The sequence below is a fragment of the Epinephelus lanceolatus genome, chromosome 1 (assembly GCF_041903045.1).
Source record: "Epinephelus lanceolatus isolate andai-2023 chromosome 1, ASM4190304v1, whole genome shotgun sequence".
NCBI classification, from domain to species: domain Eukaryota; kingdom Metazoa; phylum Chordata; class Actinopteri; order Perciformes; family Serranidae; genus Epinephelus; species Epinephelus lanceolatus.
This window is the reverse complement of record NC_135734.1, coordinates 17595773-17623234: the sequence shown is the minus strand read 5'-3', so window position 1 is coordinate 17623234 and position 27462 is coordinate 17595773. Positions and strand designations below refer to the sequence as shown.

Genomic DNA, 27462 nt, shown 5'->3' with positions numbered 1-27462 from the left:
CAATAAAAAAGGTCTTTTTAAATATGGACAAATCAATCTTTATGTGACTATTACTAAATACTGGTGGTCGTTTGCCCTCTGATGACCTCCGTCTGGATGGAGGTCATACCACCCCCACTTTTCAGCGTTACCCCGACCAGGTGAGTCACATTCACACTCTGAGCAGACATGTGGAGCCACGAGCTCCGAGCGCGCTCCGTTCCGTCTGTGTGTCTGCAGCAGCAGCAACAGCAGCAACGCCGTTTCCGGCTTTGAAACGTCACGGGTATTTTTAGACGTGTCTGCGTGCCTGTCAAATCGTTGTGACACTACGTCAAAAATAATCCCCCCGACACCCAATGCCAAATTCTCTGGAGTAACCTATAATCTCGGGATGTCAGGAGGCAACTTGTGCCCGGCGCAACGTTTAATTCTTCACATACAAACAAGATGTTACCACAGCTATGGAAGTGTTATGGTGGAGAAGTGAGATGCACATGGACATGTTGTCTGACCATGGCCTCAGAGAATAATGTCTGTCTAATACCGTTTATGTGGGATATTATTGCTGTATTTAAGAAAAATTACAGACTAATATGAATTATTGTGTGTCAATATTTATATTCTTGAAAGTTGCAGGAACATTAGAAATGCATTTTAAGTCAGAAGTATGTCCATGGGTGTTTCTGTTAGTTATTATCCTGTATACTTGTGTTTTTTTCAACTAAATTTATCTGTGTCTTCATATATTTGATTAAGAGTTTCATGGGAAGCAGGCCCCTTAACGAAGAAGTGATGGCGCAATAATCTGCGCTGCTATAATGCAGGAGCTTCTGTCCCATCAAACTCCTGGAAAATATAAATACGTGGCGCCACCCTGTGGTGCAAATGTGCATTACAGCTGCTGCTTATTCAGAAATACAGTGAAAACTTAAAAACATTGAGCAGAGATCCTCAGTGTGAAGAAGAACAGATCAGAAATGTGCTGTATATGAAAAAAGAAAACTATTCTTTATTTCAGAAGGTATACATTCATCATTATTGTACACATAATTTCATGAGCACCATGTCATTAGAATTTCAAAATCGTATCACAGTGTCTGAATGATGATTTTGATCAGTATGACAGTTTTTTTTTGTTTTTTTTTTGTTTTTTTTTTAACAAAGATTATATAATATTGCAGTTTGCACCTAAAAACAAACAAGGCTTTTACCACAAGTTGGCACATAGTGAGAAGACATGCAGCGGATAGCACCAGGTTGAGAACTTGCTGGACGTCTGACTGAAATGACACATTGATTTCATATTATATTGTACAGTACAAGTATACAGTCTGTTTACATGATAAAAAAACAAGTAATGTCACAGACTGGGCTGTTTTTTTATTGCTGATTTATTCAGGTATAAACATGCAATCTCTAGTCTGGTGTCGCAGCTGTCATCACGGCAACATCTCTTTTATATTGGTGTATCTATGGGTGGATTATAGGACAGTGGGCCCCACCACCTCTCCTACATGGGGGCAGGACACAAACTTTGTGGTGGCTTTACCTCTTTTTAGTTGTTTTGTCTCTTTGTAATAATTTTGTTGATAGTCATTTTGTGTCTCTTTGAGGTCATTCTGTGTTACTTTTGTCATCTTTTTGTAATGATTTTGTTTCTTTTTTTTGGTCATTATGTGTCCCTTTGTGGTTGGGTTCCCCCTTTTGTATTTACTGTGCATCTCTTTGTGGTCATTTTGAGTCTCTTCCTGGCTGGTATATGTTATTTGAGTGACATTTTGTAGGTGAAGAGTAGCGGGGCCCTGACACGTCATGCCCTGGGGCCTGTGCCTAGTAGGCCTGTTCAGTAATCCATCTATGGGGGTAATAATCCTGGAGATACTGTGATAGAAGATTCACCACTCTTAAATTTTAGATACACCTAATGTGAACTGTGTTAAACCTTTTCATTACATGAATTCATTCTTATCAAGGTAAAGAAGAAAAACAAATTTTCAAATCTCACCTAGCACTTCTCAATATAGTGTGGATACAGATCACAGGACTCCAGTATAATCAAAACAATGCTACCTAGTAACATAATTTTAAACATACCATTCAACTTGAGAGAACAGAGAATCATTATACAAACAGACATTGATGAACCTTAATAAATGACTGAGAGAGGCAGAGAACTATAGTCCAACTCATAATGATTATTCAAAAATATAGTGCTAAGATTGTCACTATCATTTAATTCAAGTGTTGCATACTGTTCATTTAACTTGAACTACTAACAGACGTGTATGAGAACCATATCCATATCCAGTATGAACATTTCACATGCAGATAAAATATGAGTCAAGTGGTACAGCAATGCACTTGTGGCTCTGTTGAATACAGTACTAATACCTTATTAGATGTTTGAGACAAACAGCTGTTTCAGTGGCTTACTGTAGTATTTTGTGAGAAATCTATCTTTTACTTTCAGCTACTAATAAAATATGAGTGTCAGATCCAGCATATACATTTTAAATGATGAACCAGTAAAGTAAACCTACTGAAATCTGACTACAGAACAAAAAGTACAAAGGGTCCTTTTTAAATGCGTGAAACCAAAGGTCCTTTTCATAAACATTTTTATTCAGCCTTGTATTATACAAGGTAATTCTTAAAGGAACGTTGGTTCATCTTCCTCTGTAATCCCCACAGTGAGGGATCTACAGTTTGTTTGTCTCCACAGCTTGTTTCAAGTCTGCTGGAGTGTGACCCAGACTGCCTCCTGAACAGCTGACCTGCACTGTGAGACACTCTCGGGAGCCGGTGGTGACAAGTATTCTTGTGCATGTCATCTGGCGTCGTCAGTCATCTGCTCCTCTGTCAGACCCGGCGGAACACCTCGAAGAGGGAGGCGACTGAGTGCATGCGGTAGAAAAGGTTCAAAGGAATGGCAAAATTGAGAACTGTGGTCCATATGCTAAAGCCAAATGTCTCCTGTTCCAACCCGTTGTCGTACTGTGGCCGGCAGCCAAAGGCAGGAAGGATCCACAGCTGAAAGAACAAATTATATTAATTTAGTTAAACCTGTAGTCATTTACCTTTTTGGCCACTAGGGGGCTGCACAACAGCCTTACCTCACAACACTGACATATTATCACCTACTGAATGTCTTAACAAAAAGTTGCCTGTTAACACATCTAGCAGAAGCAGTATTTCTAGGAACTTTCACTCTTTCTTAACTCTGCTTTGGCTTCCACCAGTTTTAAAGGGACAGTTCACCCTCCAAATCAAAAATACATATTTTTTTTACATTATTTTTTCCTCTTATCTGTAATTATAAATCTAGATTGTTGTGGCATGAGTTGCAGAGTGTATCAGAAATATTGGCCGTAAAGATGTCTGCCTTGTCTCAAATATAATAGAATTAGATGGCACTCAGCTTGCAGTGCTCCAAAGTGCCAAAAAAACAACCTTTGAAAATCTCAACAGCAATGTCTCTTTGCAGAAATCATGACCCAGTTACTCAAGATAATCCACAGACCTTGTTGTGAGCAGTTTCATGTATGAACTATTTTTCTCTCTACCGAACTACACCTGGCTCTACCGTGCAGAAGAAAATGTGCGCTTACTGCTAGCTCTCCTGGCACCATTGAGCTAGCCAACATCACAGCTCAGCCGAGCATTACTGTTTACATCTTGCGCTGTCACAAGCACGAGCCTCTTGCCCATGAGCAGATACATGCTTCCTTCTGGGCAGTGATACGCTTTGAAGGTGTAGTTTGGTAGAAAGAAAATAGTTCCTACATTAAACTGCTCAGTCTTTGTCTTCCTGCTGGGCAGTTAACATACAATTCTTTTTTTAGGACTTCTTTTCTAAAAACACCTGCCAGCCATGTTAGAGTGGTGAAAGTGAAAACAAAAACAATGAGCTATGACAATGGAACAAACAATGAACAGCTCTATGTTCAATTATCAGGTTGCCAAATGCTTACCGAAATGTTGCACATTATCTGGAAGACAGTGATGTTCTTCAGGATTTGCCTTTTTCTATTCGGGGGCTCCTTTACATTGTTTCCCACAGGCAGCGGCACCTCAGAAGGTTTCCTCGGACATCTGTACACCCGCCCGCTCTCCTCCTGCTCGTTCTCCATGGTGGCACAGTTTCTGTCTGGAGTCTCGTAGGCTCGGTTGATGATGCCATTGAACGGTGGGGCCAAAGAGGATGTCACTGAGAAGATTTCTGGGGCAGCTGGTAACTCGGGGTCCTCCCTCTCTCCGTCCTCTTGCTGGCGATACAGGGACTCTACAATGAAGAGGTTTTGGATGTACTTCTCCAGCACAAGAAGCAGAGAGAAGATGAGGTTGGTCCAGCGGTAAGGAGGATTGCTTGTGGCACCTAATGCAGCCACTACGCTGCACCAGGACATGAGCCAGGAGCCAATAGAGGACCCAAACAGCAGTTCTGTGTCCAGCTGTCTCGACGGGTTCTTGGAGGTGTCCAGCGGCACGTGGTCCGCTCGGTATATGAGCAGACCTGAACCACCAGCAGAGCACATGAACACTAGCATGACAATGCCATAAATGTAGAACATGGAAATGGCTGACTGACGCATTCGGAGGGATTCCTCAACATGGGTAACATAGACCACCAGGATCCCAATAGTGCTGGCCAGTGCAAGTAGACCCAAAATGGGGCCCACAGTCAGGCCCTCGGTTTTGGTAGCTAGCCTCTTCCGGTTTGAGGAAAGGTCAATGGTCCGTCCGATGTTCTTCCACATGACGAAGAGCATGGCAGAGACAAAGATGTGGTACTCGACATTAAAGGGGTAGAGATAGAAGAGGCTGCTGGAGAACATGGAGCAAGTGCTGGTGGTGCAGTTACAGTGAGGCTCTGAGTGCACTGCAAAACAAATAAAAACAGATGCAAATTCATGAGAAATACAGATATTTTTGTGCTGCCTTTAATTAACACAGTTTGTCTGATCTTTTAAAACAACATTAACAAAACCACATCCATCACATAATAGTGCCAGAAAACCAAAAACATCAATATTAGAATAAGCATAAGTACAAAACAGAATAAATTAATAATGAATATTTAGTAGACTAACAATGATGCTTTAGTTCTCTTTTCGCCATCTTTTTCATTGGGGATAAAAAATAACTAAATCTTGGCTCAAACCACTACCAATGGTAATAATAATATAGTAATAATTTTTGTTTGTTTAACAAACTATGAATAATTCTTTCTTTTCTATCTCCTGCCAAAGAAGCTTTGCATAATTCAAATGTGAATAAACATTTTGTTCAAAAAAAGTTGCTTCTATACTGTAGCATCTGTTCAGTGACAGCTTGTTCACTGAGTGATGGCTGCTAACACAAAACTGTTTTTATTGTACTTTGCTCAACATCCTGGGACCGTAAACCTCTGTTGAGAAGGAAGAGGCTGTGACATTCACTGTGCAAAGGGCCTGAGTCATCATTTAAAATCAAGCCTGTTATTCACTGTAGCTGTCTGGTGCACAGGGAGACTGGGTCAAGCTGTGACTCACCAATCAGCCGACTTTAACAATTTGACTCAGAGAGTTTCTGTTCTTTAAAGAGAGGCTTCCAAACCATGACACCAAAGAAAATGATAAGATTGCTTAAATTATCAATGAGGAAAAAGAACAGTTTCCTTGCACAAAACAAACGTTGAGGCCCCTTTTTGCACACGCCCTCACAAGACATCCCCAGACATCTGTAAGACTGCACACACTCCATTGTCTGACTCTTAGTGAATGTGACTTCCTGTGTGTCGGAATCTCTTCAAAAATCAATTATCATATCTTTGGTTTTAGATATGATTAACTGAAGATAGGACTTTGCCCACCACCTGTTGTCAATGACTGGCTCGCGGCCAGTCTTATTGGTCTGGAGCCTGCTAACATTAACAGAGTCCTCTGCATACATTAGGATGTCAAAGGTTTGTTGACATCCTTCTGGTTCAGTACAATCTTTTTTTCACAGTTATGTTCTGTCTGCCCTGGGATCTGCCTTAGAGAGAGCATCAGAAGCTTACACATCCATACACTGTGTAATGTATAGTTTCCCTGCCTTTCTGGCTTTTAACAAAGCACTGTATACTTGTCAGTGAATACTGTATATTTTACAAGTTGTGGCCAGTTCAACCACAAAGTGACTGTTTTCCCTAGTAGTGTCTGCATAATTTTCAGAGGCAAGTTTAAATTATCAGCAATTCACAAGAGAAAAAGAGAAAAAATGATATTAGGTCTGAACATTTTGGAAAAGTATCTAACTGTGACTATTTTCTCTGATATTGTAATTGGGAGACGATTTACAATATTAGAGGTGATGATCATTTTACATTATTCTCATTTCAATGAAAAACATATTAAAATGATTATGGTGTGGTTTTTGCAGGGATCATGCCAAACATCTATTTGTTTTGGTCTGTAAGACATTTCGGCAGCATGACAATTCAATTTAAAATGGTATTTTGACACACATTTTCCATTTTAAATATATTGTGCCTGCTGCAATTTGAAAATGGCAGAAGGTCATATTGTGATTCTGATAAAATTATGATTATTTGTTCAACCCTGGATAAAATGATGGTCTGACAAAAAATAAACACAATCTTGCATATCGCACCAATAGCCTTCTATCCCCTCAGATCCATTGTGGGTCACTGCTGTGGTGGCAATGCTGTGGCGCTCTACACAAATACCACCCTAATAACTTGGATCACTACAACAATGAAGCCACAGAGCACTGTATGTATCTCTAAGCTCATGCTAAATTCAAAGCAAAATAAGGTCCTTTAGGTCTAGTGTGAAGGATTTAGTGACATCTAGTGGTGAGGGTGCAAAACTAAAACTTCTCCTGTGTGCCAAGCATGTTGGAGAACTAAAATGGGCAGTATGGTAACACAAATGGCCCTATCTTGAGTCAGTGTTTAGTTTGTTTGTTTTAGGCTACTGTAGAAACATGGCGGACTCCATGGTAGTGGACCTGCTCAATATGTAGATATAAATGGCTCATTGTAAGGTAACAAAAACACAGCCATTGTTATTTCAGGTGATTGTAAACTAATGAAAACATAGTTATGAATATTATATACCACTTCTGCCAGTAGATGCCCCTAATCCTACACACTGGTCCCTTAAGTTGCTTCTTTTAAGATTATTAATGGTATTTATGGTTTGCAGGCTGGCCCTTTGTAGCCACTTCTTGACTGAATGTTTTTGTTGCATTTAGATTTGTGATGAAACTTAAACTTGAAATAACTGTAAAAGACAGTATTTTAGTTTTTACTGTACTGTGACTTTAAATACTTTTGATGGTAGTGGCCTATAAAATTAGAGTTTCAATCATGTTTGTTTTTTAAAACAAGTATGGACTATCTCTTACAAAGCTCCATTTTAAAATCCTACCGTACCTCTTGATGGTCAATATTCATTAACCATGTTCTGCTGATGTTACTTGGAAATTTCAGTCACCAGCTGAATGTCTGAGCATCTCAGATGGTGATGACAATCCACTTTTTATACTAACTCACTCCTTGTCAAGCCCGCCGCAGCACCCTATGGTAATACTGAAGCTCTCTAGAGATCATATAAACAAAACCCTGCCGTGTGCCCCCTCATCCCCTCCTACCACAAACCCCCCCAAAAGGCCACCACTACGGTACTGCAGCCTTTAATTAAAAAAGGAACAACAGTCAGGGTGCAGCCAGCCTCATAGTCAGCCGGATATGAGGAGGAGCAGTCGAACCCCCCAACCCTAGGCTTAGATGTATCAGTTACTGTAATTGCAGCACCCTTGGGAGTAAGCAGCCTGAGGACAAAGCCGTCTGAGGTCAAGCGGGGGGTTGCCAAGGAGGGTGGTGGTGGCTGAAGTGTGGGGAAAGGGCATGGGAGGGGGCCTCAGCACTAGCAACGCTATGTGTCTCCTGAAACCTAATAGAGAGACGTTCGACACAAACAAGACCCACTGGGCTGCCGAGCTAACCTCCCTTCCCCTCACAAACCCTCCTCTCCTTTCTTTTTCTTTCATCCATTGAAGTGAGCTCTCAAGTGGACTATTGTACTTGTCTTCTAGGTACAAGCCAGCAATCAACCCCTTGGCCCTTACCTATGGTGAGGTTTCCGTAGCCCAGGGCAGTGAGTCTTCTCTTATGGTTGTTCAAGAAGTGCTCGGCCTCTGACATCACGCCGTTGCACCACAGGAGGAGGTTGGTAAAGACTGCATGCATTACACCAAATCTGAAGAGACAAACAGTTGAAAATGAGCAGTCAATCTAACAGCATGTGGCGGTGTTATGATGCAGGCTGTCATCATCCATATGTAGTCCCTGGTGAGATGTTTCATGATTGTGACAGCGACTAAAGTCTTGTTAAATTATAATATGAGATATTTGACATACCTCTCAAATGTTTCAAAGCTCTTGATGACATCCTTAATGTGAAACCAGAGAAAATGTACCTAAACAAAACACCAAGACACAAATAATAATAATGGTTAAAATAAATCCTTAATTCATGCAGTTGTATGTGAAAACATTGTGGTTCTATAACACCCTAAAATTAATGTTTATATAAATGTAGTCTGGCGGGTTTGGTGATGGTGAATGCAGGGCTGTTTCTAGGTAAACAAAAGGGATATTGCTCTTTAACAAAAAGGTCTGTCTCTGTAGGGATCCTTTCCATGATGTTGTCAAACACTTATAACAACAATCTGAGCCTGTCAGTAGCAAAAATTAGAACTTTTAATGGCCGTATATTGATGGTGCACAATTTCCAAATTTTACATTGCAGTCTGTTTCAATACTGGATCAATTTCAAAAACTGTTGCTCCAATTAGTCACTTAGACACAAAGACATGGGAAAATACTGTCCAGGTTAAAAAAAAAAATACATGTTACCCTTTAAACATATTTCATAGACAGCAAAATGACTTCAGAATTATATAAGTCCATTTACCAGAAGGATTTCCCTTGTCAGTTACACTCCAGTAACATGGACAATGACAGGATTATATTGTTGCAGCAACTCTGTACTGGCCTCAACACAACAAAGAGCACATTATTCAAAGACCAACCCGGTTAAGTGGTGCGCAGAAAAAAAGACACAGTGTCTAACACTGCTGAAAGATTATCACTTTATTGAAATGAAAGTGGGGTTGTAAACTTACCTGTGCTATGGTGTGAGTTGCATGGATGACAGGATATACCCCGAGCACAGCCGACACACAAGACTGATAGCCAACATAATACCCAATTCGGAAAGCGTCCATGATCAGTGAAAGGAGTGCAAGGAGAGTCAAACCACCTACCGAGAAAAAGAAAAAAAAGGTTATTAGTGGCACACTTTGATTGTATGGCAAAACTATTCATTTTTCAGGTTTGCTTTAAGCTGTCAAACACAATCCACATAGCCTATGTAATCTTCAAATACATGGAAAAGGAAAACATCAGTTTGCTATTTTACGCATTTACTGCTGTGATCCTGTGCGTAATCTTACGAGCTGACCTCTTATCCAGCATGTGGTGGCGTGGACATCTTTCTCGGTGAGCGTGCTCTTCTGTCTGTCCCGCACCAGGATGTACCACATCATCCAGATCAGCTGGAGGATCATGAGGCAGCTGACAAAGGACAGCAGGTGCTCTTCCTTGACAGAGGGGCCGTGGTGCGCGATAGCCAGCATCAGCGCCATCCCGATCAGCAGCAGATTGGTCCCGTACTGCCCGCTGAGGAACTCTGCATTCTTCCTCGGGTACTCCCCTGACAGACGGAGTTTTAGTTTGGTGAACATCTTCTTGTCCTGCTCGGAGCTGGACGACGAGGACGAACTGTGACAGTACTTATTCAGACACATGATATCCAGGCCGCTGTGCTCCACCATGGTGAGAGACATGTAGAAATATCAGAAAGAAGAAGAGTAAAGTCAAAGCCGCGCGCTATAAGAGCATCTGAGGGAGGCCAGGTGCCTAACCTGTTGCTACAAGGTGGGGATTCAGACGAATAGGTACCGTGCCAAACATGCTCATTCAATCTTCAAGGTCCGGCTCAGTGGTCACGCATAGTTTAAAAGTCCAGCCTCGCCGAGGATGGACTTGATAGATGCATTGTCATCTTGTAACCCTGAAACTGAAAGATCTGGTCGTGCAACAGGCGCGCTGAGTCACTGAAAATGGTAGATTACGTTTCAGTCTTTGGTGATCCCAGACCCCCGTCCTCTTGAGACTCCCATATGTTTCAGAGAAATCACTGGGCTTGCCGTGCCAACCATTCACTGCCCAAAGAAGCAAAAAAAAAAAAACACTAAGCACGGAATTATCCACAATAACAGGGGGAAAAAACGAGCTTCGCCCAAATCCACCTCTTCCGAGCAGCTGGCAGGCAGTCTCTCCAAGTCTGCTTAAATCCTCTCAGGGTGGCTATCGGGTGTTAAGCATATGAGATGAAAAGGAAGACGGCATTTCACAAACCTGTGAGTTTTACAGGCTGGAGGCACGTGATGTGTCCTGACAGCGCTTCAGCGCAACAATGCAGGTTTGCATACAGAGCGTTAACCTATCGCAAAGAGTACGGAACAATGGCGTCACGAAGATCGCAGAGATGATCACACTTTGTTTCAATAGGACATCAGAGGCAGGATATCGACTTTTTAATCACTGAGTATCAGCCCGACACAGAAAAAGAGTTGCCCAAGATCTGTTCATTAACAGGGCGTTTAATGGGCCATTGACTCAGTCTGGACATTTTGATTTAATCTGTAAGTGTTTGCATTAGCGCGTTTTATTTATGTCATGGTATCATTACCATTTTAGGTAAATATATGAATATTTCAGCCACCACTGGCCATAAGTACACTGGTGAATGTTGAAAATCTTTTACCAACACCATGGAGAAATTAGAACTTAGTGACAAAAAGGGCTTTAATGTCAGTAAATAGGGTTCCCAAAGTTCAGATAATAATATTATTAGGGTTGCAACAGTATACCAGTTACAAGGTATACAGTGATATTAAAATTGGTAACGGTTATCTGTGTACATTTGGTCACTAGTTCAAGTCCCCATCCAGACCTAATATGGAGTGTGGACTGGTAGCTAGAGAGGGGCTCTTAAGCAAGGTACCAAGCCCCCAACTGCTCAGGGCGCCTGTCCATTGGCAGCCCCCTCACATCTCTCCATTTAATGCCAATATAGGTCTTGTTTGTGCATGTGTGTGTATTTCAGGCTTGTGTGTGTATATGACAACAGAATGAAAAAAATGAATTTACCCTTGGGGATTACTTAAGTAGATCTTCTTTTTCTTCTTCTTTTTCTTTATTTTAGTTAGAGAGAGTTAGGGAGACTTTTTACACATACTTTCATTACAAAAATGTTTCAAGCTTTAATTACATTGATAAAACGTTTAACCAAAATAACCTTTTTGTTTTAATGCCTTTAAGGGTCATGCTGACTGATAATAACTTTTTTTGTAATACTGATACCGTGAAACCACAATAATTTCTGAGATGGTTATTGTACCATTAAAATCTCCTACCATTGCAACCCTAAGTATTATAATGAGCAAAGTTGCTTGACCTCTAATTTTTTTCAAATTTTTCTGATTGAATTTTTATATAACTCACCCATTCACATTTTATTACTGCTTTAAGTTATGTATAATTAAGTGCGGGCTGCTTTGAGTGACAGGCTGATAGTGTCCTCAGGCAGCCTCTCACCCAAATATGGTCACTTACATGATGGCAATGCCGAAATGCCAAACTCCAGACTTCAAAATGGGAGTCCACAAACCAACGGGTGACATCATGGTAGCCATGCCCATTTATTTTATAGTCTATGGATTTGTCAAGCAATAACAACAATTTGCGTGAGCACTAAAATAAGTTATAAAAGTTTATTAAAGAAAAAAACATTTTACAGAATATAAGTCTTCACATTCTTCACCACAAACTGAGAAAAATCAAAATAATTAAAAAAAAAATGTTGGCTTTATCATCAGTTAGAAATGGTGACACACTTGTTCCTCCATTGCTTACAGGCATTTTTCTACATAAAAAATATGGACATTTTAACACGTGACTGTAGGAAAAGCACAGGTGTAATTAAAAAGAAAAAACAATGGCTGAATGGCATTTAGCTGCTTCAGTTTCAGGGTCCTGGTAATGTAAATTGTGGCTCACAGTCTTAGTTTACTGAAACATACTTAAACACAAGAGAACATCATTAATACAATTAACACCTGTTATAAATGAACATCTTCTACTGCAACAAGCCAAAATGTCTGCTGTGATAAAAGATATATTCTCAAAACATTCATCACATTCATAAGTGCTGTTTACCAAATAGTCAACGCAACAAATCACATTTTTGATACAGTTGCTATGGTTTCTTAAGCAAAACAAATCATAAATTGAGCAGCTGTGTTGGTTCAGTAGAAACATCCACAGATGGGACAAAACAAAGGAAAAACCTGATACAAGATGGAAACATGTCAAATGCAGATGCTTCTGTGCACGAGGGTTCACTAAATGGTTTGTTGAAATATGAAAATGGCGTGACTAAAATGCTATGGCCTTTGCAGTCACCAGATTTTAACCCAGTTGAACACCTATGGAAGATTTTGGACCCACATGTAAGACAATGCTCTTCGCCATCATCTCCATTAGACCAAACAATATAAAGTTTATCTTCAAATCTATTTAGTGATGTCTGTGATTTTCTGAAGTTATATGTCCTTTTTTTAATGTTCAACTATGTTTATTTTTCGTTGTATTTGCTGTGCTCAGGTCCCTCTTGCCAGACAGATGAGATTCCCTGACTAAATAAAGGTTGTGTATATAAATAAGGGAATACCGTCTGGAAGAATGGAATGGAGGAATGATTAGCAAGGTGCACTAAGGCTGACTCCACACTAAGACACTTCATGCTTTTCCTTTAATTTGTCACCCATCTGTAGAACAATCTGCTGTAGGTCTACAGTGTCAGTGTGTGTTAGGTGTGAGAGACAGAGAGTGTAGAGAAAGGCAGGGGCAGAGGAGCATAAGCAATGTGGCAGATGGGAAGGGAAAACACTTTCACCATAATGATGTAACATCGTGTAATAACGCAACATGTCCCGTCACAGTTTACAAAAATCTCACATCGGCACAAAAATAAGTCCAAGTAACTGTGATACTGGTCAGTTTTATGTGTGTTGCATAAATGACATTTATAGGTTTAATGTATTGTGATAGTGTATGTTTTCTGTGAGTCTTTACTATATGCAGTGAACACTTGACTTTGAGGTAAATGAAGAACAGCTTGAGTTAATCTATGTGGATGAGCCAGGCTTCTGAGGAGGTGAAGGGAAGGGATGTGGTTGGACATTGTGCCACCATTACGGTAACTTGACAGTGTACTTACTTAGCCTAGATCTTATAATTTCTGCTGTGTGTTTATTATTTACAGTATTTTCTGCATTTACAGTATTTTCTTTCATAATCTTGTAACGCTACATTGTGAATGTGCTGCGCTATATATGCAGTGAGTACGTTATGAGTGAACCTTACTTTCAAAAGACAAATGCTGCTGACTTTGAAGGAGTTTTAAAGAGACGGTTCACCACCAAATCAAAATGACATATTTTTCCTCTTACCTGTAGTGCCATTTATCAATTTAAATTGTTTTGGTGCGAGTTGTGTTGGCGATATCAACCGTAGAGATATCTGCCTTATCTCCAATATAATGGGACTGGATGGCACTGGGATTGTGATGCGCAAAGCACAAAAAAAAAAGTGAAAAACTCAACAGCAATGTCTCTTTTCAGAAATCAAGACTTGGTTATTCAAGATAATCCAGAGACTTTGTTGTCAGCATTCTCATGTGAGAGCTATTTTCTTTCCTCTGAACTACATCCGCCAACCGCATCAGAAGGAAGCGCACGTCTACTCATAGACGAGAGGTTTGTGCTTGTGACAGTGTGAGCGCAATGGTGTCCTCCATAGATAAGCTGTTAACATTAGCTAGCTAAGTGGGGTTAGGTGAGCTAGCAGTGGATGCATGCTTCTTTCTACTTGGTGATACAGTTGCTGGGTGTAGTTTAGCAAAAGAAAATACATCCTACATTAAACTGCTCACAACAAGGTCTGTGGATTATCTTGAGTAACTGGATCATGATTTCTAGAAAGAGAGAGATTGTTGTTGAGTTTTTCAAACGTATTTTTGTGTTGTGTTGAGAGTGCAATCTAGTTCCATTATATTTAAGAGAAGGCAGACATCTCTGAAAAAATATGTATTTTTGATTTGGGGGTGAACTGTCCCTTTAAAGGAATCATCTGGCTCACGAGTTGAGTGCTCCGCAGTGTTCAAGCTGTTTGCTAGCTTTGTCCGCTGCATGGTTAACATATGCTTCCTTTGGAGTTTTTTGCTAAAAAAAAAAAGCTGACAGCCATGTTAATGAGAGCAGTGGGAGTGTTGGGGGCTGTTTCTGTGAATGTGTTGCTAGATATGTTTGAAAATGGAGAGCGGTGTGAGTGGACAAATGGTTATAATGTCATAATGCCAATGCCATAATGGTTAGTGTGTATGTTTGATTTTGGTGTTGGAGTGTCTAAGGTTTTTGGAAGGTATGTTTTCTATATTGATACCAGGGCGTTTAAGTTTGATGATGCAGTTGTAAATATTAACCTTTTTTTAAAAAAAAATATGTGCAAATAATGGAGGAAAATTATTAAGAGAGAACTCCAAACTGTTAACAAGATGATGTAAAATCCAAATTATTTAAGTATGAAGCACTGTATTAATAAATTTCTAATGACATGTTTTAATGACACAAGGTTTCACTCCATAAAAAATGTTCACAATTTAAGGCCAAATAAAACGTTATTCATTCCATAAAAAAAAAGGACATTTTGTGAAAATCTAAAATTACAGAGCTTATATAAAAAAAAAAAACATCCTCAGCCATCACATTTATCCAAGCAAAGAGATGAGCATGACCACACCCATGAACTGTGTGAAGAGGATGAGTGGAGTGAAAAAGGACCACACAGGCCACAGAGCCATGTTGAAGCTGCAAAGAAAGTACAATGACACTTACAAATATGCATAACAGATTGATCAGTATTGATCAATTAACCAATACAATATTTATTGTATACAGGCATCTCATACACTGTCACGTTGTCACAATCTCTGCAGAGGAAGAATATGGGACGCTGTAAAATCTGGATCTGTAGCTGAAGCTGAACATTTCAGTTCTCTTTCTCGCTCTGCCATTGTTCTGCCTACTGTGTTCAATGGGGCTAGAGTTGTTCCAATACTGATACCAGTGTCAGTATAAAAAAAAAAAATCTCGGATTGGGTATCAGCAAGTATGCAATCTATGCACCATTCTGATACCATGTAATTCATTAAAAAACTTAACAGTAGTGTCAAATCCAGATAAAACAGCAGTTTTCCTGTAAATCAATTCTTCTCTGCCACTCAGCAGCCTACACAGGAAGTTGCACAGTGCACACACTGGAACCTACTGTTTTAGAGTGGTAAAGAATTGATTTCCAATAAAAGAGGAAGTTAGCAAACTGTTTTAAAAAAGGTTTAATGTGTGAAATGTCATACAACGATGACAGTAATCATTTCACATCCATACAGGGTTAGCAGCTGTATACAGCAGTTAACTTTTCTTCGTTTTTAAAGCAAAGGTATTGGATTGTTACACAGTACCCACCAAAACGCAAGTTTCTGGTAATGGAACTGGTATCAGTAGGGGAAAAATTCATAATGGAACATCTCTACTTGGCGCAAAGGCAACATTTATACTTTGCCACATTGATAGCTGCAATCAGATACAAGAATTGTACTTAAATTGTACTCTCTAACTTTATGGGTGTATTTGCTCTGTAATATCATTAGTGCAATATGTTTTGTGAATCTGACCTTCAGAGAGGGCAGATAGCTGTTGCAAGTGATGCACAATTCATGGTGCTCTCAGTTCAAGCTCATCATAGGCAGCATGCAAATTTACTAGTTTTGCATTTCAAAGTTTCACACTTTCTTCTAATTAGTGGCTCCCATCAGCCGTATAAGTGACACACATTCATATTAAAATTGATTCACAATTTTAAACATGGTGGATAAGCTAATCACATGATGAGGAAAGCTAAATGGCCAATCAATTAAAGAAACTGTTGAGAGACTCTCTGTGATGTCCCAGATCAATTAACTAGCATTAACTAGGTGTAAAGCATTAATGTACAAACTAATAAGGCAATTACAGTTCACTTATAATCACTTAATCTATTGGATTATTGCCCTACTGAAGCCCTCAACGTCCACACCCAGTGCCATAGGGATAAAATGAATAGGCGTTGCTAAAAATATGCAGTGTAAAGGTGCCACTTCACTATGAGAGGCCCTTTGAGACATAAGACACACCGCTATACTCTTACACAAACACTACTATACCCTCTTATATTTATCATCATGTTTTCTTTTATTTACTGTCATACTCTTAGTGTAACAGAGGATAATATTATATGTATGTAAGTATGATAGTATGAACATGAAAGTAACAGTATATGTAAAACAAAGTTCTAATATATGTATGAGAGAATAATATTATATTTGAAACAGAATAATATCATATGTAAGAGAAATGAGTTGTACATGTGAAGGCAAATAATCATGTGTAAGGAACAAAATGACAGTGAATGTAAAACAGAATGATAGGGTATGTGAATGAGAACAGTTGTTTGTGTGAGAGAGTTTGATTGAAACGGAAATAGTATTTAATTCTCAGTTCCTGATTGGTTATTTTTGATGAAGCGAGAAGAAGGCCCACCTTCCCAATCATAATATGACAAGATGGCGGACCGGGAATGACAGTGAAGCTTTTTTTTTTTTTTTTTTTTAAATTGAACACACAATAGAACAAAAACATAGAGAACCATACATCTTCTCGTAAGGACTATACATTTTTGTACAATGAAATGTTGCGAAATTGCAAAGAGTCACAAAGCAAAAATACAAATAAAACAAAAACAAGACTGGGGTTTTTAAATGGTGCAAGTAAAAAAAAAAACAGTAGCACATCATTTTATAGGTCACCAGGCATACAATTAAAGTAACAAAGACCCTAGGTAGGAGCAAAGTCTTAGGCATAAATCAAATAAGCAAGAAACTAGATATATCTTCACAGATCTTTCTGGCTATTTTGCTGGAGTACAATTTCTTAAGAGATAGGAAAAATAATTTGAAATCATTTATAAACTAGTCAAAGGAGGGTTTGCTATGTCTCCACTTACTACAATGAATATGATATTTACCCATTAGAATAATCATATTTATCACATCAGAGATATTAGATTTCAAATTATCTATGTAAAAGAATATATGAGAAATATCAAAACCTGGAATGTCATTTATTTTAAGTAATAACCAATTTCTTATTTCTGACCAAAATTTCCTGGACACAGGGCATGAGAAAAACATATGTTCTAGTGTTTCATCTGCTGCTTTTACAAAAGGTACACGGGTCAACTTCAAATTTAAATCTTTTTTTTAGAAATTCTGCAACTGGGTAGACTTTATAGAGTATCTTAAAATGAGTTTCTTTAAGCTTTGGAGAAATAGGCCATTTAATATATTTAGAGTGTGCTTTTTCCATCATAGATACAGTTACCTTATCAGTCACTTGTTCTTTAAATCCTCTGTTGTAATCATAAAATACTATCAATTTCAAAGCAGCGCTAATCAATTTGTTGCTACATTTGTTATCATTTAAGTTACAATCATTAATCATCACTTGTACGAATTTAACATTCGAATATAATAGGGTATTCTGGATTAATTGAATCAGTGGTAAGGGGATTGCTTTACAAATCCTATTATTCTCTCTCTGAGAACAATTTATTTTATATTTTTCTAATCAAGTCCTGTAGTCCAAAAAACCTCCATCAGAATCCATTACATCCTTTACTAACAAAATGCCTTTCTCATACCAATCTCTTCTGAAAATCGATTTCCTGTTTACTGTGAACACTCTGTTATTCCATAAAATAGATTCATGAGGGGAGAAATTATGAGTAAATATCATTTTCCAGTATTGAAGAATCTGCTTGTGGAAATTAGATAGCTTAATAGGAACCTTATGCACCTCAAAATCACATTTTAAAAGGAATTCAAGCCCTCCTATTTTTTTAAACAAGGATCTCGGAATATGAAACCACATGGACAAATATGTTTTCAGCCATTTAGTCTTGAGAGTTCCAACCACTGAATCAAATTCTAAAGCTTTAATACCCCCATTCTCATATTCTTTAACTAACTGTGATCTTTTAATATAATGGGTTTTATTTTTCCATAAAAACTGAAAAATAATAGAATTGGCTTTTTTAATATTATTTGAAGAGACATACAGGGAGTGACGTGGATAAATTAATTTTGAGATACCTTCTGCTTTTGATAAAAATGACTCTACCAAAGATTGTAAGATCTCTGGTAAGCCAGCGACTTAGAGATCTCTTCATATCTGTTAAGCGATTAGCTATATTCTGATAACATTTTTAAATATCATTATTCCAAGATATTTTACTTCAGATGCAACTTTAATTGAAGCAATACTGGGATCTGTACATGTATGAATGAGAAGTAATTCACATTTCTTGATATTTAAGGATAGCCCTGAAGCTTTGGAGAATATAGAAATATTATTAAGAGCTTTCTCAACCACATATTTATTTTTTAAAACGATGGCTGTGTCATCCGCAAACTGACTTATTTTAAATTCCTTATCGAATACTGTAATACCTTCTATTTCCGGATTGTTCTTAATAAGCATTGTTAACAGATGAGTGGTCAAAATAAACAATTTCGGGGAGATTGGGCAGCCTTGACAAATACTACGTAGCACCTTGAACCTCGGGGTCATTCCAGGGTTCAATGAAACAGAACTATAAATGTTGGTATAAAACATGTTAGTAATATTACAAATTTTTTTACCAAAACCTATGAAGTGCAATGCTTCTAATAAAAAACAATGTTCCACGGTGTCAAAAGCCTTATAAAAATCAAGAAATAACACTAAACTATCAGTATCAATAAGGTCTTTATAATCAAGCATATCTAATATTGACCTGGTATGATTGTGTATACTTTTACCTTTCAGAAAGGCTGACTGACATTCATCTATTATTTGCTTTAAACCCTCATTTAATCAGTGTGCATAAACATGTGCCAATAATTTGTAATCATTACACAATAAGGTTATCGGTCTCAAATTATCCAATAAAAGTACATCTTTGTTTGGATTTGGGATTAGAGAGATTAGACCCTGTTTCATTGTGGGAGAAAGATTGTTGGATTGAAATACATTCTATGTAGGCATTATAGAGCAACTCTCTAATATCTTTCCAAAAAAATTTAAAGAACTCGACAGTTAGACCATCTAGTCCTGGTGACTTCCCATTAGCCATCTGCATAACTGCTCTGTCTAGCCCTTCAATTTCAAGCTCATCCTCCATATATTTTTTGAAATCATCATCCATATTCTTATTTTGTTCTCTAATTTTATTTAAAAACTGAAGACAGTTTTCCTTAGAAAAAGTGGATTTATTCAAATTGCTATAAAAAAAACCTTTAATTTCCTCATTTACTTGGTCCTGATCTTCATTAATAACATCATTAATAAGCAACCTATGAATTTTCTTTTTTGTCTGTCTCTGTTTTTCCAAATTAAAAAAATAGGATGAATTTTTTTCCCCTTCCTTGGTCCAACGAGCTCTTGAAGGAATAAATGCTCCCTTCGCCTTATCCAAATACATATTATCTAGTTGAGATTGAAGACTGTTCAATTTAACATGCTCCTCCATTGTTAAATCCGTTCTACAACATAATTTGTTAATTTATTTTGTAATATTTTGCTGTTTTTTTTAATTTTAGAGGACACTTTACTTATCTTAACTGCAACCTGTCTAATTTTACATTTAAACCATTCCCACTTACTCGAGGCTGACATTTTCAGTGCAACAATTTCTTCAATGAGCTGTTTGACCTCTTCACAAAAATCTGTATTTTCCATAAGAATATTATTGAATTTCCAGATAGAATTGTGAATAGACACATTTTTCGATAAAGAGAAACACAACAAGATGACACAATGATCAGTTAAAGGTGATGCTGAGATTTCACACTTGGAGACATCATTAACTAAATTAACTGAGATTAACCAATAATCTATTCTTGAGCACTGGCCATTATTTGATGCATGCTCTGACGTATTACAAAAGTGGACGGAGATAAAACCGCGAGAGCGAGGCGGCCGCAGTTTTTAGAGCCAGGCGCTGCAGTTGCTCTCCACCGACTGCGCAGCCTGGCTCTCACCTGATCTAACAGCTGATTGGTTCAGATGTCGACTCAACAAGATGACGTTTTAGATAAACTACGCATTTTTGTTGAATTCTAGAGATTAAGATTGTATTTGTCTGACCTGAAGGTTTATTCTGTGAACAGAAAACATGTTGTGTGACTGATGGTGAAAACAAACTGATAAATGGGTCTGATCACTTTTTTAATGAACTGACATCATTCCAGGCAGGATGTAAGTGTGTCTGTGACTTCCTGTATGGACTGAAGGCTGCTGGAAACTGTCGGGAAACTGTCCGACTTCACTGCGGCTTTTTGTCACCGCCCCCCCGCTGCGGCCGCCTGCTCTCGTCTACTTTTCAGGTGAGGCGCAGTTCATCTCGAACGAGCCTAATGATAATGGATGTAAACATCAGCGCCAGCTTGACCGGTGGAGATGAGGAACAGAAGCTAATGCTGGTTGGATAAACCAGGGGGCAGCCAAGCCGCAGCAGAAACTAAAGGCAAATCCTGCCGGCTGTGGGTTGAACGCGGGGTCACAGACACAGACAGAAATACGTATTCCTGTCAAATACGGCGGCGCATGATAACGACTTACCGGCCGGCGACCGAGAAGCCCGACTCCAGGTCCAAGAAGTCTTTGTCGGTGTCATGACTGCCCAGAAATACTAGCCAAGCCCTGGCAGCACTCAGGTATGTGACGTGTCAGAGGAGAAGCGAGCAGTTCACATTTCCACAAACCTCAGCGCACTTTAGGGACTGTTCTTTACTTGTCAGAGGAGGAGGGTGGCTGGTTGATTTTTATTTTATTTATTTATTTTATTTTGATCCCCCCTGTGTTAATCACTTATTGATGCTGTTTTTGAAGTATGAATAAGTCAATAAGTAATTTATTCCATTGAAATATCATTGATGTATTATAGAAAAGTGATTTATCTTTTTATAAATGACAAATAGAGTGTGCAAACACAGAGAAATAGTCTGACATGCTGTCAGTGATAAGCTGCTAGTCATCACAGTCCATGATATCAACTAATAACAGGAGATGTCAGATTCTGCCCCTACATTGCATGTTATTATTTTATTCTGCTTTATGTTTATATTGTACAGTGTTATAATAAACTTTATTCCAGACTCAAGTCCATATAAGATACATACAAAAACACAGACAATACCATAAAAACACTTAAATTTTACTTAAAGTTCACTTCAGTTAAAGTTTAAAACTTCTTCTCATTTTTATATTGATCCCATCCAACAAAATGATGTTCATTCAGCAAGTCTTTTTTTGGTTCATGTCTAAAAATAAATACATTTGACATGTGATTTTGTTGTTGTTTGTCTTTTTATTTTATTTTTGCCAGTGCCATACAGCAACAATGCTTGGGGATGTGGTCTTTTACAAATGTGAAAATACTGTAAGAATGTCACTTTTATAGAATTGGCTTCTTTATTTTATAATGTATGATTAATGTCTACATCAACAAATGTTAACCATAGAATCGTATCATTCCTACGCTACATCGAATCGTATCGAATCGTTCTGTATTAAAAATATATCATTTTTGAATCGTATCGTAACCCGTGTATCTAGATACGTATCGAATTGTCTATCACAGAGAGATTCCCAACCCTACTAATTTCTCTTACATATGATATTATTCTGTTTCAAATGTAATATTATTCTCTCATACATACATTAGAACTTTGTTTTACATATACTGTTACTTTCATGTTCATACTATCATACTTACATACATATAATATTATCCTCTGTTACACTAAGAGTATGACAGTAAATAAAAGAAAACATGATGATAAATATAAGAGGGTATAGTAGTGTTTGTGTGAGAGTATAGTGGTGTATGTATGAGAGTATGATTGTGCATGTAAGAGGTTATAGTAGTGTTTGTGTGAGAGTATAGCGGTGTATGTATGAGAGTATGATTGTGCATGTAAGAGGATATAGTAGTGTTTGTGTAAGAGTATAGTGGTGTATGTATGAGAGTGTGATTGTGCATGTAAGAGGGTACAGTAGTGTTTGTGTGAGAGTATGATGTTACATGTGAAAAAAGTATGAAATATGTCTCAGGGGGCCTCTCATACTTCACACTGCATTAAGATGGAGACCTACAGAGATCACTCTTAACCTCATCAGTCTTTCCTGATCTTCACCGACATAAATGTGGTGGATAAATTTGCACAAGTATGAGTAGAGTGCTTTGTTGGTTGTAGATATCAGACCAGCAAATATTCCAAATACTGTACACTGTCAATGACTTGTCAAGCAAGTGCATCTTTTTAATGCCTCAGATCATCAAAATACAAGTATTTTGGCAGTTTTTTTACAACCCATTGTACCAAGAACATGGGTAATATTACTGAGCATTTCTTAAGTGATTCAACGTGTTAAAGGCCATAAACACCCACACAGGTGTGTTCAATATTTTGGCTTGTAAACAGGAAAGTGACACAAATTTCAATCAAGCACAGTCTGTATATGACCACAGTCCCAAAAAGGAGGTCTGATCAGGGAAACTGAGTGAAACACCTGTGAGGGTATACAATGGTTACAGACTATAAAGCTGTTTATGATATCTACAATTAAAGCTACAGTTGGTAATTTTTTTGTAAAAAACCCTTTTGCCATATTTGCTGAAACGGTCACTGCATCCTAACAGTCGTACACAAGACAGGTTATGTCATGTTCCTCTGCCTCCTCCTTGTGCTTCTAATATTATTGGCCAGATCCACAGCGGCCAAAGGAAAACAACCTATCAGAGGTGTGGAGCCTCTAAGGCAGCTGTTAATCGTGTCAATCACTGCTCTTGAACTGCAGTCAAACTGTCTGTCAAACTACCCATGCTGGACACAGTTGTGCAAAAATGAAGCATAGCCCAACAGCCGGACCAACTTTCTCATTTTACAGCTAAACAGTACACTAAAATATGTTTTTGAAAACATCTGAGGTGAGAAATAGGCAATGCAGTGACAGAATTTTGATTTATATTTGATCCACGCCGCCTAGTTTGACAGTTTGGCTTGACAGCTTTGTTAGAGACTCCTCAGCTCTGATTGGTTGTTTCCATTCAGCTGCAGTGGATTCTTGCAAATGCCATTAGGAGCACTAGAAGGGGGAAAATGATTTTTTTTTTTTTTTAAGATATGGTGACAGTTTGATCAAATATGACAAAAAAAGTTATTTTTATAAAAGTTACCAACACCAGATTTAATGGTTACCTAATTGGTTTCTAGTATCGCCAACTAAGAATCAAAATCAGCAGATTTCAGCAAAGAGCTACCTGTCCAGCACAAAGGAGCAGAGATCACTGGTACTATAGTACATTTGTTAATAAACCAGAAATACCCTACGCCCCTGCCGACATACTTTTGCTCACGTCATTTTTATTAGTGTTACTGCAAAAACCGATATATTAGATAACAGTGTGCTTCCAACTTTGTAGCAACAGTTTTATGATGGCCCTTTTGTGTTTCAACATGATAGCTTTTTATTTTTGAGACTGATACCAAAATCCATATTTGAGATTTTATAATTTTATACACACATATATATATATATATATATATATATATATATATATATATATATATACACATGTAGATACATGTATATACATATACATATATACATATATATATATATATATATATATATATATATATACACACACATACACATTTAAATACCTAAACAATTTTTGAAAATGTGAAAATTCCTTATATTCGTTTTTAAAATAATTGTGACCAAGATATGTTCTGAGAGGGACAGTGGAAAAAACCATGAATTGGCGTCACTGTTTATAAACTTCCTTGATCATACCTTGATTGTAATTTATGTGCTTAAATTTTTTGTCCAAATTTGGACAAATCACATATATGTTCAATGAGCTTATATCGTTTCACCTCTCATCCTGTGCCCAAAGAACTTGAAATTGTTCATTTGAGCACATTTAAATAGGAGAGGTACAGTGTGTCGGGTGTTCTTATAAACTTCTAAAGTTTTTACATATTTAATCCAATGCTGTTCTAAATGAATGCCCTGTAGTTTATCTGTTCTTGTGTAATTGGAGGATTACAGCACATTTAGGCAGTTTGAAGTCTATTAATATTTAATTAATTAATTTGTTTTGCTGTTTTACCTGCAAGATGCTGCAATAAATGCTGCAGTGGTGATGGGAGGAATGGCAGGATATTCTTGGTCGTAGTGCCGGATGCCTTTGAACCACTCCAGGTACACAATGCAAAACATGGCCAGAGACAGGCAGATCCCAAGGAGTATCAGACCCACATTGAACCACCAACTGGAAAAACACGGGTTGAAAAGACAAAAATTAATCAAGGCTTACTGTGTGTATAGATAACTTAAAGAAAATATACAAAAAAAAAAAATATGGCGCCGCTATTCTCCTGACACGGCGCAGTGTATGCATTTCAGTTATTTGTTTTAAATGTGTCTTAAATGTGAATCATGTGTATTGTTGAGCCTTGTCAAAGGAAAATTTCTGTCACTATTGGGACAGACAATAAAGTTTATCTATCTATCCATCTATCTATCTAATACTGGTCTCTCATTACTGGATACTAAAAAAACATCACAGTGGAATAATGATCTCATACTTTTGTAACATTCTACCTGCTTTACCACACACAACACAACCTGCCGTATAATATAGGGAATAGAGATAAGTGAACGAGATCTGCACATGAGTTTTGGGGTCTTTGTCATAACTCAGTCACCTTTTGATATCGTCGTTCTCCATGATGTTACGGAGGAAATCAACGTAGTAGGTCACACCTATAGATGCCATGATCCAGAAAACGGAGTGTCTGTTAATGCGAGGAAGAGGTTTAGCATCTTTTTCCTCCTGACCTGAAAGGTAATAAACAAAAAAAAGAGTTTTGATTCATGGTCTACTTTAAGAACTTGCTTCATTCCAGATATTAAAAAAAAACAAAAAACCTAGAAATCTAAGTGCAGATTATATCACAAATGTATAGTACATTAAACTTGATAATTACTCACAAAAGTTTGGCTACAGTCAAAACCATCAGTTAGATGTGGTAACATTCAACACTAACACTGCATGATTTAAAGAAAAACTAAATACTAAGATACACTGAAAGAGTTACAGTATGGTATAGAATTCACTACCAAATATGAGATTTGTCTTGCCTCAACAGAAAATGTGCTAAATCCCCACCTCCCAGGGTTAAGGAGCTTTTGAGGTGAAACCAATAGCTTTCTTTGAGATAATCTTACTTCTCCGAGAGGTATTAATCTCTATAATTTACTGGTTGATTAAACGTATCAGAGCCTGTAGTTGGCTGCTGAAGTGCTTCAGCATGTTGGTGCAGAGTTCACAATGAACTCAATGCCCTAGACAAGTTGGCCTACATCTTTAATCAAAGTTATGCCTGGTGGTCCGCTTCAGATACAACATAATACAATACCAAGTCAGCTTGCCAGAGGGACCACGGACAGTATGTAAACTGGAATAAAAGCAGCCATGAGTAAAAAGGGATACCCACTTGACAAATGTTTTGTCTGTTACTTATATTACAGTTATTAGTTTACACCATAGACCACAGTCATTTCTTATAGTGGCAGTGAGCTGACCCTTACATTGAAGACGGTGTACGAGTAGGGTTTCTCTGTATTAAGTTACTGAGCTGACACTTGCTCAGTCAAAACAATCAAGAATTGCTGGATGTCTGCCAGTCTGGGCCTCGAAGCTGGACAACTGTCCACCATACAACATCCCCTTTGACTAAATATGTCGCAGTCAGAAAAAGCACATAGCTTTCTGCTACATACCTGCTTTAGTTTGTGAAATAAAATGCTTTAAAGTTGTTTAAAGACTAGCTGTCAAGTGGACTACAAACTGGCCATTCAACAGATTTAATCATACAGGTAGCTACTTTTCTAAGTATATTAACCATATATTAACCATATTGACAATATGCCAGTAGCACGTACAGAGAGGATGTCAGCACCCAAAAAACAGAGCTATAACGTCACAATGTACCACTGAGTTCATAACGTTAACGTTTCCTCCGGGTGTTAACAGTTAGCTCTCACAGAAAACTGGTTAAAGTTAGCTAACAACGTTAGCCAACACAAGGTGTCTGACTCTTACTCTTTTCGTCTTCGTCGCCATTTGTTGTTGTTTGCATAAGAAACTCCGCATCTCTCTTAAATCTGTTCCGCAACGTAACAAGTTCATTGTCGTTAAGCATCGTGTTGACGCTATCTTTAACTTACACTAGCTCTAGACGCTAACTAGTGATTAGATGAGAGGCCACTTCCTGTTTGGCAGAGTCGCCTCTTTATGACGCACTTAAAGCGACAGCTGTAGTTTTTTGTATTAGTAACAGCCAAGTTTCACAAATGTCAATGCAATGCCACAGAAAATCACTAAATAATAAACGAACAATTACTTAGAATTATTAGCAAATAAAAAGAAGTAAAAAAAATTCAATAACCTGAGTACTTCATAAAACGTATAGTCGTGGCAGTGTGCATTTAAAGACACTGCAATTATTTTTAATCCTTTGTTATTTTTTTACCTGTGCAAATAAATACTCACCTAAACTGTCATAGTCCACAAGGTGCTTTCCAAGTATAGAAAACATGTTTGAGAGGCACATTATTCAATAGTAAAACTTAATGTGACCAACAATAGATAACCTGTAAAGCATACATGTAATCATAACATTTACAGTATATGCACAGTGAATGCTGCTACATCAAACTTTTGCCAAAAGGGAAATGCTGTTGTTCATTTGATTTGGTTTATCTGCACCCTCCTACAGAACACCATGTCCAATGCATTCACTTGAGATCAATTACATTGTGTTTTTTGTACACTATGCACCATCTTGACACAATCAGCATCAAACTAACTGGCCCACCACACTGAAAAATATACCACCACAAGGGTAACTGAGGATATGTGAACAGAACAGTCTGACAGGGAACATCCTTTCTGTCCCTCATAAACTCTGCAGAATGCATAGTAGCTGGCTGTACTCCAGCGTTTATCTTGAATGTATACTTTTACATGGCGCGGGCAGGAGTCTGACACTGCTGATACCTTTGTCCCATTTCGCTCTCACTTTCCAT

General features: G+C 38.0%; 2 protein-coding genes across 3 annotated transcripts; both read right to left on the bottom strand.

The window, feature by feature from the left end:
* Window positions 1–1046: 1046 nt before the first annotated feature.
* otop1 (otopetrin 1) lies at window positions 1047–11662 on the bottom strand. The gene is made up of 6 exons (XM_033626141.2): window positions 9495–11662; window positions 9157–9293; window positions 8390–8448; window positions 8098–8228; window positions 3954–4861; window positions 1047–3012 (listed from the first exon to the last, which is right to left on the bottom strand). Exons 1-6 carry the CDS (start codon window positions 9877–9879, stop codon window positions 2842–2844), a joined length of 1791 nt encoding a protein of 596 aa, XP_033482032.1. The 5' UTR covers window positions 9880–11662; the 3' UTR covers window positions 1047–2841.
* Window positions 11663–11857: 195 nt separating this feature from the next.
* Window positions 11858–26653, bottom strand: tmem128 (transmembrane protein 128). Of its 2 annotated transcripts, none has more exons than XM_033627627.2 (4): window positions 26477–26653; window positions 25077–25209; window positions 24479–24640; window positions 11858–15027 (listed from the first exon to the last, which is right to left on the bottom strand). In XM_033627627.2, exons 1-4 carry the CDS (start codon window positions 26574–26576, stop codon window positions 14928–14930), a joined length of 495 nt encoding a protein of 164 aa, XP_033483518.1. In that variant the 5' UTR covers window positions 26577–26653; the 3' UTR covers window positions 11858–14927. The 2 variants fall into 2 exon arrangements, with proteins under 2 accessions (XP_033483518.1, XP_078022690.1); XM_078166564.1 differs by lacking the exon at window positions 11858–15027 and adding an exon at window positions 19657–23445.
* Window positions 26654–27462: the final 809 nt, after the last annotated feature.